A 14234-nucleotide genomic window follows, 5' to 3' on the forward strand; every position below is an offset into this window, starting at 1 on the left:
GATACTGGAAATGGCACACTTTCTAGGGAGCACTGGAAGGGGAAGGCTTAGAGGAAGAGGCAAGGGTTTTGAGGACGATGTCCGTTCGAGCGTTTGCGGACATCTGCTCATTGAGCAGTTTCTCCTTTAGGTCCTCAACCTGTTTCTTTAGATCGGCATTCTTCTTGGTCAGACAAGCAACCTCTGTGCTTTGAGAGCTACTAGAACCAGGTGCCTCCTGAAGCTGACTTAGCTGACCCTCAAGAATGGCATTCCTTGCCTTCAGCTTCCTGATCTTATCAGTGACATTGTTTTGGGCGTTGATCAACTGGGAGATAGTAGAAGTGCTTCCAACCCCTCCAACTTTATCAATGCACTCACACTCTTCTAGAGTGGTCTTGGAGAAGGTTTGCTTACGAGTACCCACCTTAGCTTTTCCCAAAGGGACTTTGAAGAACTCAAACACCTTGGTGAGAAGGAACCCATAAGGCAGACCATGATTACCATCCTTAAACTCTGCCACCTTTTGCATGTGTTCTATCATAATGCCAGGCAGGTTGATGGTGGTGTAGCCATCCAATGCTTCCATGAGAACTAGGTCTGCTCTAGATGTAATTGACCTTCTTTAAGCACGAGGGAGCAAAACTTTATTCAACATTTCAAACAGCAATTGGTACACCAGAAGAAGGGCATTCTTGTGTACTCGTTCCCCCTGCTGAACTGCCTTATCCTTCATGATAGCATTTCTAAAGTTTGAAGAGTAGGAGCCTTGAATCGACAACAATCCCTAAGCAGGCACACCCATAATAGATCCCAGCATAGCATAGTCCATCACAAAATCTACCCCATTCACCATCATGCAATTATGATCATCCTCAACTATGAAGAAGTCAGCATAGAAGCTGCGCACTTCTTCCTCATACACTTTGGGACTATCACATGTGAACAAGTGCGTCCACTTTTGAAATTCACATATCTCCACCAATTGTCGCATGCCAGCTATATCCAGAATATAAGGGGCAAATGTACGGTCCCACAACACCTTTTGATTTTTCAACTTTTCTTTCACAACAGCCTGGGTATCATCAACCTTTACCTTCTTGGAAGAACCAGGTTCCTCACCGGCATCATACTTTCTTTTTCACTGATTTGCGAGCACTTTTTCCTTTCTCAGCCGACTTCTCAGACACTGTCTTCTCAAACACCTTTCCAACTAATTTTTCCATCACTTTTTCTCTAGATTCTTCCACTAACTTTTCACCAGAGTTATCACTTTCACTCTTCTTCCAACTCTCAGCACCCGTAGAGGATCCCTTTTTTGACTTGGAGATACAATGTTTCTGTGAGAACTTTCGAGTCAAGGAGCCAGTTTCCTCGTCCACTTCATCACCAACATTGACAACATGCACTGCTTGCTCATTTACAATCTTCCCATCTTTTACCAATCTTCTCCTTTTTCTTTGTTCTTGGCTTTTCCTAATAACAGACTCAAGAGCCTCCTTCTTTTATAACCTACTGGTAGGTCGCTTAGGAGTTGGCGCTTGAGTAGTGGCCTATCCACTTCTAGCCCTGATAAAACTAGCAATAGCCACATTATCATAATCATCTTCACTTTCCTCATTCTCCTCTTCAGATAGAGATCTCATTTCAGGAACAACCATAGATAAAGGCTCAGCGTAGAAGTGAGGAGAGGAAGCAGGATTAGTACTGACCTGGGGTTCAGGAGAGAACCCAGGAGTTGGCTCCTCTGTGGAGGGAACGGGTCCCTCAGTAGGTGCCCCAATAGTATTGTCTGATGCCGATGGTTCAACGGGAACAAGTTCCCTATTCTCCACTAGAGTCCTATTTTCTTCCCCCTGATACTCAGACACATCCTCACCATCCTCAATGACAACACCCTCAGCATCTATCGACAACATATTTTCTATGGCTTTTTTTTCTTGTAACCCCATGGAAAATTCGGTAGAAGAAGGAATGTTACCTGTAGACTCAAGACTAGGGGTTGTCATTGTTGATTCAGCATGGACAGGACCAATAACTTGGTCTTTATCAGTGTATTCTTCCATTGGTAGACTGGAGATGTCCTATTTTTCTTCTTCTTCGACTGCATTCGCTTCAACAAGTTTTTTCGGCGAGGCAGAAGGAGAAGTCGTAGCCACAAACTTCTTAGGAGTCAAAGTTTTGCGACTCCGATGAGAACCAGTACTCGATTGGGTAGGAGAGGGGGCAGAGGGTGGTGGTGATTCTGCCTTAGGGTTTGGACTGGTTGGTGTGGAGAGTGTGGGTTCTATGATCGGCGTTTCAACAGGTAAGGGCTCAATGGAGGTGACACTTAGAACATTTTGAGTTTCCTGGTGTTTAGACATGGTGGGAAGCAGTGAGTTGAAGAAGAGATAGTTATGGTTTAAATAGGGAAAAGAAAGGGAAATTTTGGATTGTTGATGTGAATAGTGGTGGAAATGATGGTGAAATGATGTATTTAAGAAGGATAAGGGACCGGTTAAAAAAGGCGGCAGTTTGGGTAGTCGGATCGATGGATAAGACACTTGGGTTCAAAAATCGGGAAAGAAAAGAAGCTGACAATATGATGACATGGCACTGTTTGAACCGTTTAAAAATTGTGAATGAGAGTATAGAGAAACTACTAACCTGTGTCAAAGGAACCAGGTTCCCTGACGGATTTTGCAAATGTAAGCTTCATCCTTTGACCAACGTGCAATGCATTAGCTGTTTGTTTACTCTGTAATCATCATGCGTGTTTACCTGTAACGGTATAGAAATGAGTTAGACTTTGCCAGAAAACACTTTTTAGCTAAACTATATGTACATTTCTTTCATAGTCAAGCATCGAGGGACCAGGTTCTCAGCTTGGTTTTATCAGCCCTAGTGCCAAGCGATTTCTTTCAAAGTGCTCTCTGTTCAGTGCTTTAGTGAATATGTCTGCAATTTGATCTTCTGTGCTGTAAAATTTCATACATATGAGCCATTTTTCAACATTGTCTCTGAGAAAGTGGTGACGCACATCAATGTGCTTTGTTCTCTTATGTTGGACTGGATTCTTGGCCATGTTGAGTGCACTGGTATTGTCACACAACAACTGCACACAATCAGAGAACACTTCAAAGTCTTCCAGCTGCTGCTTAATCCATTTTAGTTGAGCACAGCAAGATACAGCTGCCACATATTTTGCTTCTGTAGTGGAGAAGGCCACTGAGTTTTGTTTTTTTGTACCCCATGAAATTAGACATGAACCTAGAAAATGTGCCATTCCAGACGTGCTTTTCCTGTCCACCAGATACCCTGCATAATCAGCACCAGCATACCTAACTAAATCAAAGTTATCTCCAAAAGGGTAGTAGAGAACCAGGTCGTGTGTTCCTTTGAGATATCTCAGGATTCTCTTGGCAGCCTTCAGATGAGATTCCTTTGGATTAGATTGAAACCTGGCACAAAGTCCCACACTGAAGACAATATCTGGTCTGCTTGCTGTGAGATACAGGAGTGACCCTATGATACCTCTATACATGGTCTGATTCACAGGGGAACCAGGTTCATCCATGTCTAGACGAGTGGTTGTGGCAATGGGAGTGTCAATGATTTTTTATGCTTCCATGTCAAATCTCTTCAGTAGCTCCTTGATGTACTTCTGCTGAATTACCAAAGTCCCCTTTTGAGATTGCTTCACTTGTAAACCCAAGAAGAAATTCAATTCCCCCATCATGCTCATTTCAAACTCACTTCCCATGAGTTTTGCAAATTCCTCACACAAGGAGTCGACTGTTGCTCCGAAAATAATGTCATCAACTTAAACTTGCATAATGAGCAGGTTCCTCCCGCGTTTCTTCAGAAAAAGGGTGTTGTCAATTCTTCCTCTTGTAAAGTCATTTTCTAGAAGGAATTTTGACAGTCTTTCATGCGAGGAGCCTACTTTAATCCATATAAAGCCTTGTCAAGTTTAAAGACATGCTCAGGATGCTCATGATTGTCAAGTTCAGGAAGTTGCTTGACGAAGACTTCTTCCTTTAGAAAGCCATTCAGAAATGCACTTTTGACATCCATTTGGAACAATATGAATTCCATATATGATGCAAAGGCAATAAGAATTCTGATAGCCTCCATTCGAGCGACTGGAGCGAAAGTTTCATCATAATCAATCCCTTCTTCCTGATTGTAGCCTTGAACTACTAGCCTTGCCCTGTTTCTTGTGGTGTTTCCAAACTCATCAAGTTTGTTCCTGAATACCCACCTGGTTCCAATAACAGTACGATCCACAGGTCGTGGAACCAGGTGCCATACCTTGTTTCTCTCAAATTGATGGAGCTCTTCTTGCATGGCAGTAATCTAGTCTGCATTTTTTAATGCTTCTTTGATATTTTTGGGCTTTATTTGAGAAAGAAAGGCTGAGAAAGCAAGTGTGTTTCTAGCCTTTGATCTGGTTTGAATTCCTGAATCAAGTGGAGTGATTATGTTTTCAAGAGGGTGGGAACCTTTGCGCTTCCAATTTAGTACCTGAATCTCATTAATAGAAGATCCAGGTATATCTGACTTTGGTTCTTGGCTGCTTCTCATCTCAGCATATGGGGTGCCTTGGACAGCATCGATAACTCTATTCTCAGCTTCAGTTGTCATGATTGTGGGACCAGGTTCCTCTCCATCAGTTGGAGACATAGTCGCACCATCTTCATTGGATTCCTTGACGTGACTCATCATGCCAGCCTTTCCATTTTCCATGTCAATAACTTCACCAGGGACATTTGATAGCTCTCCATCTTGATCAGCCTTATCATGTGCAGCTTTTCCAAGAAGGTGTTGTGCTTCATCAAAGATCACATGTATGTTTTGCTCAACATATTGAGTTCTTTTGTTGTATACCTTGTAGGCTTTGCTTTGTGATGAATATCCAAGAAATATTCCTTCATCACTCTTGGCATCAAACTTTCCCAGAGCTTCCTTATCATTGTTGAGAACAAAGCATTTACAACCAAATTTCCTCAAGTGTGTTAGCTTAGGTTTTCTCCCATTCAACAGTTCATGCAGGGTTTTGTTCAGGAGGGACCTGATCATGCACCTGTTCACCAAGTAGCATGCAGTGTTGACTGCCTCTTCCCAGAAACCTTTTGCAACACCACTATCAATCAGCATTGTTCTTGCCATGTCTTCAAGAGTCCTATTCTTACTCTCTACAACACCATTTTGTTGTGGTGTTCTTGGAGCTGAAAAATTATGAGTAATGCCATTTTCAACACAGAATTCGTCGAATTTGGCATTATCAAATTATGTCCCATGGTCAGACCTGATACATACTACATTATTACCCATCTTCACTTGGATCTTCTTGACAAATGCAACAAATACTTGGAAGGTTTCATACTTGGTTCTGAGAAATAAAGTCCAGGTGAATCTGGAGTAGTCGTCCACAATGACGTAGATGTACCTTTTTCCTCCTCTGCTTGGCACTCTCATAGTTCCACATAGATCCATATGGAGAAGATCAAGTGGCCTTGAGGTACTAACTTCCTTTTTGGGCTTAAAAGAAGATATGACATGTTTTCCTTTAGCACACGCATCACACACCTTGTGATCCTTGAAGCTTGACTTGGGCAGACCACGAACCAGGTCCTTTTTTACCAGTTTGTTCAGCAGTGAGAAACTTGCATGACTGAGCCTTCTATGCCATAACTCAGCATCATCATCAATAACACTTAGAAAGCTGAGATCACCACTCTATAGGGACTCAAAATCAGCAACATAAATATTTTTGTATCTTTTCGCCACTAGCACCACTTCACCAGTCACAAGATTTGTGTCTATGCATATCTTTGACACAAATTCTACTTTGTTTCCCTTGTCACAGATTTGGGAAACACTCAACAAATTGTACTTCAATCCGTTCACATAGTACACATTTTCAATAGAGTGAGAGAGATACCTCCCAATCCTTCCAACTACCAGAATGTATCCCTTCTTGCCATTTCCAAAGGATACACTCCCTCCTTGCAGGGCCTTCAGTGAAAGGAAATTGTTTGTACTTTCAGTCATGTGCTTTAAGCAACCACTATCCATGTACCATTGTTGGTTACTCCCTTTCACTATTCCCTGCACAAGGAAATTAAGGGTTAGACTTAGAAACCCAAACAAGTTTGGGTCCCTTGTAATGAGGAAAAGGATGAATACGAGTTCTTTTGGTCCAAGCAGGCATCATGCGTCTTTTATACGAGGGACCAGGTTCTATACCAGTAATCACCTTTTTAGCAAAAACTTTATTTTTCTGTTGAGACTGAAACTTGGCCTTACAGGTTTCCTTAAAGTGTCCAGTGTTACCATAGTGAGTGCAGAGGCAGTTGTCAGGTACAGTAACGTACTTGCTATGAGGGTTGTAGGGAATGTTTTCCCTTTAAAACCCGATTCCCTGCCTGTTTCTCCCATTGTTCGTGTACATGGCAGTGATAACTTCAGAGGACCAGGTCCACTTGAGTGATTTTTCAAGATCACTCTTGATTCTACTTAGTTCTTCCTGAAGTTGTTTGTTTTTCTCGAGTTCAACACACAAACTAGATTTCACTGATTTTATCTCTTCGTCAAGCCTAAGATGTGTTTCATCCGCAACTTCCTTTCCCTTTTTAAGAATCTCATGCCTACCTTCTCCTTTTAGTTCCTCAATTGTGTCCTTCAGATCTACGACTACTGCTAATAGATCATCTCTCTCATGCTCTATACTAGCAACCTTTTCAGTCAAGGCTTCTTTCTCTTTCTTAGCACACTTAATGGTCTCCTTTAGATCGACCATAACAACCACTAGATCATCTCTCTCATGTTCTACGTTTGTAATTTTTTTCAGTTAAAACATCCTTTTCTTTCTTCAGACTCTCAGTGGTTTCTTTTAAATCTACCACAACAACTACTAGGTCTGTTCTGCTTCTCTTAGTTCAAGAATCAGTGCATTTTTATCATTTATAAGACTGTGATAAGCATCAAGTAAAACATTTGCCAGAGATATAAGTTTTTTAGGAGAATAGGACTTCAGATTTCTTTGAACATCTAGAATATTTACCTCATCATCATCGTCGTCGTCTTCATCATCATCGGACTGTGTCATCAACAACATTTTTCCTCTTGAAGTGTTTGTCAGGAATCGGGTTCCACTTAGCTACTTTGTCTGTGTTGTATTTGTATTGATCTTGATTGAGGAGAGGACAATCCTTGATGAAATGTCTTGGCTTACCACACTTATGACAAAGGTCATAATATTTTCGCTTGCTGGAGCTGCCCCTTTTTGGAATGCCTCCATTTCTGCGAACTATTTTCTAGAATCTTTTTGTCAGGTAGGCCATATCAGCATCCTCACCACCTGAATCATTGTTGTCCGTATTGAGGACCAGGTTCTTCTCCCTTTTGGGCTCTCTTCTCTCATTGTCCTTCTTCTTCTTTATTTCATAGGTTTTCAAATTGTCAACAAGTTCATCGATGGTTAGATTTTGCAGGTCCTTTGCCTCTGTGATAGCATTCACTTTGCTTTCCCGGGAACTGAGCAAAACACTGAGTATTTTCCTGATGAGTTTGTTTCTTGGAATAATTTCTCCCAGAGAGTGAAGCTCATTGATGATAGAAGTGAACCGAGTATGCATGTCCTGGATGGATTCATCATCTTTCATTCTGAAAAGCTCATATCCTGTGGTAAGCATATCAATCTTTGATTGCTTAACTTGTGTTGTTCCCTCGTGGGATGTTTGGAGAGCCTCCCAGATCTGCTTAGCAGATTGGCATGTTGAGATCCTGTTGTATTCATCAGGACCAATACCACATACAAGAATTTTCTTTGCACGAAAATTCTTTTCTATGGCCTAACGGTCAGCATCATTAAACTCCTTTCTTGTTTTGGGGATTGTTACAGCTGGGTCACTATTGGTTTTTGTGGGGACGAAGGGTCCATTGCAGATGACTTCCTAGAGCTCTGAGTCTTCAGCCATGATGAAGTCGTGCATCCTAGTCTTCCACCATCCATAGTATTGGCCATTGAATCTTGGTGGCCTGTAGGTAGGTTGACCTTCTTCGAAGTTAGGTGGAGCAGCCATGGGGATCCTTTCTAGGTGCTAGCCTGATTGAAAGAACCTGCTCTGATACTAATTGATAGAATTTAAGGGTCTACCAAACTATATAGAGAACCAGGTTCTCTATTAGTTCACACAGAACACACGCATACTACAGTAGGTAAATGATACAAAGAAGTTTTACGTGAAAAACTCCCAACTCTCGGGATTAAAAATCATGACCTACCGTTGTAGGATTTCAACTTCACTACTAAGCAAACTTTAGATTACAACCTATTGTAATCTAGGAATTAACCTCTTAATCCCTCACTAACTTGTAACAACTCTATTACAAGTCACTTTGTAATAACTCTATTACAAAGACTTACAACTCGACTAACTCTAGCCAAGACACAAACATAAGGGTTTATGATTTACAAAGGTTTTCTACACAATACTTCTAACTAAGCTAAGTAAGAATTACAAGTAAAGAAATTTAACAAAGGTGCAACACAACCAAGGACATGTAATAACTCAATACAAGGAACTGGTCCATTATTATGTTGTTCTTTGTTCCTGATGCTCTTAAGAATCGCTTGCTAGATTGATTGGTCACTTGAGAGAGTACTTGAATGATTCTTCTATGCTCAAGTAATGTTTTACCTTTGGTTTAATGTTAATATAACATTAGTGACATCACTTGAATGATGCAAGCATGTTTGATACAAGAGCATTCCCAATGAAGTTGACTGCTCCACTGTTTTGCACTGTTGCGTGTGAAAGCAGCAGCTTTACAGCTGTTGGAGAGTTGACTGGATACGGTCACCAGGAAAACTGATGTTTATCTGTTCCCCTTGTTGATTCTTTGACTCCTGAAGCGTTGATTTACAATTCCAGCTTAAGTCTTGTTGTTTCCATATACTTGAGAATGTGTATCAGGTTCCTTATCTGGTTCTTGTCATTAAGTTTGTTAGATCATCAAAACATAACAAGGTACATATAGCCTATTAAAAATCTTAGTAGATCACTTTTAATTTGGCTTAACCTTTTAACGATAGCAACCAACATACAATTATTCTTAATACCATATATGTGCAAGTCCATAAAAAGTTCTAACAGTAATTACTGTATTTATAGCGCTTGGTACATTCTTTTTCCCGGCCTTTTAGCTCATCCAATAGGACCTACAAATTCACAGGTACAATGAAAAAAGGAAAAAGAGAAGTAAAGATAGGAAAATATAAGGTGAAGAATGAATTCATAACATTGCATAATACCTGTATAGAGTTATGTTTTAGGGCATCTGAATTTACGCACAACAACAAGATCCGCGGACGGAAGTAATAAACAATTCATCAATCAAAGATTCATATCTTGGTATAGATGAAAAGAGTATTTGCAAATTCATTTGTTTGATACGAAGTGGTTGAATGTTGTTTGGAAGATTTCCCGAATGAAATCTCACTTCCTACATAGATAATAAAAACAATATTATGATTATGTCATAGAAACTCAAAGTTATTTGGTAACTCAACTCAGAATTCTTTTGGCTAGAGTACAAGTTGAGCAGGCATTTATAGATTAAAAACCAACATAATTTTGCTATAAATGTACATACCGTTGATTCAGTTGCGCTAGATGCAAGCACAAGGTGATACTTTCACCCAAACTTTCAGTAAAATTTCTCAATTGAAGCAACCTATTGGTTGCACGAACAGACTTCAATCGAACCTCAACTTCCATTAGCCTTGAACCAACCAATGGACAAAAGATTGTGAGTTTTCTTCTATTTATTAGCTTGAATGAACGTAAATTGGGAGTAACAATAATAGCATCATCCAAGTCAACCATGTCACTTAAGCTCAAACTCTCCAATTCTGGACTCAGAATTTTGATTATATTCAATCCTCTACATAAACGAAGAAATAAGGATTTAAGATGCGGGAATGCTAAGAAAATCTCTTGAGGAAATCTGTCGGGATTGTCTACACAATCTATATTCAGGACTTGTACCTTAGTACAAGCAGACAAATCAAGTTCAATTCCTAGTTCATGTGAACTAAACAAGTGAAACTCCGGTAGATTTCAAGCATGTATTTCTATTGTATGCATAAATCTATTGCCAAAATTCATATGAAACTTTTTAAGTTCATTTAAATCAGTAACCGAGAAGTGATAAAGGCAGTAACAATTTATCAAAGTTAACTCAACAATAGAAGGGCACTTTATATCTCTTTCAATGAAGACAAATACTTAATATCTCAAATCCAATTCATACTGCAATTTCCTTTTAAATGCAGAACAGTTAATAATCTTGACTCTAAAATATTCATAGACATGTAATACGTAGAACTACGCACAAAATAAAAGAGTTCTGTGAAACTCATGTTGTCCGCAACAAGCTTGATAATAGGGTCCACGTGACACCTGCATCGATAGGATCAGAGGTGGATCTAGGATTTTGATTTTATGCTTCTATGGGTTCAATATTTAAAGTTTTTAGCATTGAACTCATTATAATTTAAAGTTAGAGAAGAAAGGATTTGGTGGGGTAGAAGTTATACGAGGCTATCCGACTAAATCTTTTTCTTTATTTATTATGTAAATAACTCAATTTAATCTTTAAAAATCAGCATTCCTTTACTTGAACAACAATTCAAGTCTGAGTTTTTGGCAAAAATCATCCTTGAACTATAGCCCAAACCTAAAATACATCCTTGTGATATTTTATTGAACAAAAAACATCCTTAAACTATTTAAGCTATTGTAAGAATCATTCTTCCGTTAATGTTTGTCAAGAAAACTAAGGGCTAAGCAAAAGAGCAAGCCAAGCACGTGAGTTTCCCCCTAAATTTTTCAAGAATGCCCCTCCTGCCCATAGTCTTTCACCTTCACAAAAAAAGACTAAGGCATCAAAAAATAAAGTTTCTTTCCATATGAACTTAGAATTATCTAGGAAAAACTCCTGAGCAAAAAGAGAAGCAAGGGTTATTGTTTCACGCCTCACAAACAAGGTAAAGAATCAATAGTAAAAAAGTTAGAGATTTTTCAATTCTATTGCGATTTTTGCTATTTCTCAAACTGAATTAGTTGGTTAATGTATTTGGCTTCTTAACGTAAGTCTTTTTTGTCACTTTAATTTAAAATAGATTACTGCATGTGTAAAGGACAATTAGAAGTAACCAAGTCCCTTACCTGTTTGTTGAAATTTCAGAAAGATATACTATTTTTATTTTTTTTCTCGTTCTGGTTTGAATAATCCCAATGTTTTACTCATTTTGCCCCAAAATAAAATATTGGAGAAGAGGATATTAGTTTAGAAGTTTTTCATCTAGAATTAGAATTGTTAGTTTCAGGAGTCTACAATCGATAACTAAATTTTCTGCCGCAAAAGAAAATATTTTTTTAGTTACAAGTTTACATCAAAAACCATTTCATTCGCAAAGATATTTAAATTTTTTCTCTTTGTTGCAGCAACAGTGGAATAGAATAATGTAAGATCCTTCATGTGATTCAAAAAGTGGTTGATCGCGAAGTACAATTTAAAGATTGTTGCAGCAATGAGAAGAAAATTGGAGAAATTGAATGTCATGGTTAAACAAGAGAAACAAATAGTCTTAAAATTCGAGAGGAAAATTTGAGAAATGAAAGAGGAAAAATTGAGGCAAAATCTGATTGTACTACTCGTTTATTTGCAGTTTATATTATATTTGTTATGTATGTACAAGTTCAATAAAAAGTAGTCTTGCTGCCTAAGAGTATCATTTTATTTTTTCTGACAAGTGCACTAATACCACTAATTCTTTATTTTTGTTAAGGTGAAGCAGTGAGAGTCTGAGACATTGCAATAAAACATTTATCAGTTAACTTTTCATCTTTGTTAATACTTAAAACCAGTGAAAAATTAGCAACAAGGGACACCTTTATACCCTTTACTACTCGATACCTTTAGACCATCACACTGGCACCAGCAAAAAGCAATAATGAGCAGGAAAAAACTACAAACAACAGCAAAAAAAAAAAAAAAAAAAAACTTTCAGCAAAATCAGTATCCATATACTGCAATACCATTGATTAATTAAAGATAAAAACCAGCAACATAATACCAATGCGAAACCAGTAGCTAATTAATAAGAAATAAAAACTCCAAACACCAGAAAATGAATTAAAGACAAGAAAGTATCAATATTTCTTCAATATAATAAGAAGGCAAAATTTTTCAAGAATAGTCGTTTCGTTGAGATGATGAAAAGATGCAACTTTGTTGAGTGACTAGCGATGTGCATATTCTAACCTGAAAGAACAAACTAGAACACTAAATATGACTCTATTTATTTGTAAACTATAATAAATTTAAAAAACTGAAATAAATTTTTTTACTGGTAGCTTTTCAACATTATGAAAACTTAACGCTCCCTCAGCCATAATGGAGTTCAAACTGCAAGGGTAGACTGATGGATGAATTTCAATAGCATCTAAGGTTGAAATACAAGTTCTATTATTGTGGCCAGGTCTGCCACATTTCTTACAATCAACTGATTTTGGTCTCTTCTTTAACTTCGTCCTGCTAGCTCCTTGCTCATCATCTTCTTTCCTTCTTAATTTCTGTTTCTTTCCTTTCTTCTTCTTATTCAAGTAAGAAGGTGGTAATGGTGGAGAATTTGGTGACTTAGGCCATAAATCAGGGCCATTCATAGGCAATATGGAAGCTTCATAAATTTTTTTATATGTCTCGATCTTGTAGCAATCATCAACATAGTCTAGAACCTCATCCTTTTTTCAACCAAATGGCCGATATAGCATACTTATAAGGAATTCCCAAAAGTTCCCATTTCCTACAGCTACATATTTTGTTATATAAGTCAACAGCCCAAGTATCACCTTTGATAGGTCCAATGACTTCATAATTCCATGCATTCGACTTTTTAGGAATATAACTGGCAGTATCCTTCACAGTTTTGGCCAACATCTTCTTAATAGTAGGACAAATATCACCCAAATTCTATTTTTCAGCTTTCTCTCTATTTGAATTAATACTAGGCATGAGCAAGTGCCTAATGGTCTCTAAAAGTTTCAGGATTGGTTTGTCTCTCGCATCAAGAATAAACTTATTAAACATCTCACATAAGTTGTTTAAAAGAATATCGCACATTGGAAGTGAAGAAAAATGTGATCTTGACCATTCACTAGGCAATTAATTAGTAGAAAACCATTCACATGCATTTTCATCCAATTCAAATAAATCAGACATACAAGCATCAAACCTGTTAACAGTTGTTACTGAAGCTGCTTTCCAAAGAACATTTTTTAAAGCCATGCTACTATACCCAGCTCTCTTGAAATTGGTATGCAAATGTCGTACACAAAATCTATGAGAAACATCAGGCAACACTGTTTCAAAAGCTTCAAGGAGTCCTTTTTGCTTATCTGACATAAAAGTTCACAAGTAATGCTCTTCAATCTCAAGATCATTCATCAAATAGGTTAAGAACCATTGCCATGTTTCTTTACTTTCCTTCTCGACAATTACATAAGCTATTGGAAAGATATTATTATTCCCGTCTAAAGTAACTGCTGACAGCAATTGTACCCCATACATAGTGCCCTTAAGCCAACACCTATCGACCCCAACAATTTTCCTACAACCAGCTTTAAAAGCTGCAAAGCAAACATAAACTTTTTGAAATCTCATCGGCTTGTTAGGATTTTCATTAGCAATTAGTTTCATGAAAATAGAAGTCTCAGGATTGCTTCTAACAATTTCATTACAATAATCCCATAATATATTAAATTGATCATTTATATGTCCATCAATCATTGCAATAGCCTTTTTCTTTGCCCTTCGTGCTTGATGCATACTCACATGGAGTTGTAATTCCCTACTCACTGTATCTATGAATTATGATACTTTTCAAGTCTTATTTGACCTAATTCTATCAACATACCTCCTTGCAATCCAGCTAGCATTAATACTTCTATTATTATAATTCCACTCAAAACAAGTATGTTCGGACTCAAACGTCTTTATTTGGAAAGATATTATGTCCATTTGCATTGGTGAGCCCAATATCTTCCACTCACATCCAGGCTTTCTATATTTGGACCTAGCTCTTTCTCTGTCATCTTTAATCCACTCGATTGACTTTCTTACTTTGGCTTGATTTGCAATCATAGCTTCCTTAAACTCTTTTTTGTTACCAAATATCATTCCCAACTCTAATTTGGGAT

At 38.0% G+C, this 14234-nt stretch overlaps 1 protein-coding gene across 1 annotated transcript; it reads right to left on the reverse strand.

Moving 5' to 3' along the window:
• Positions 1–3903: 3903 nt before the first annotated feature.
• Positions 3904–4311, reverse strand: LOC142178091 (putative mitochondrial protein AtMg00820). The gene has a single exon (XM_075247418.1). The coding sequence runs from the start codon at positions 4309–4311 to the stop codon at positions 3904–3906; it is 408 nt and encodes a 135-aa protein (XP_075103519.1).
• Between the last annotated feature and the right edge of the window lie 9923 nt (positions 4312–14234).

This window comes from Nicotiana tabacum, chromosome 24, assembly GCF_000715075.1.
Source record: "Nicotiana tabacum cultivar K326 chromosome 24, ASM71507v2, whole genome shotgun sequence".
Classification (NCBI taxonomy): Eukaryota; Viridiplantae; Streptophyta; class Magnoliopsida; order Solanales; family Solanaceae; genus Nicotiana; species Nicotiana tabacum.

Coding starts and splice junctions, on each gene's coding strand:
- LOC142178091 (XM_075247418.1), bottom strand. CDS start 4,311: ATGCAAGAAGAGCTCCATCAATTTGAGAGAAACAAGGTATGGCACCTG.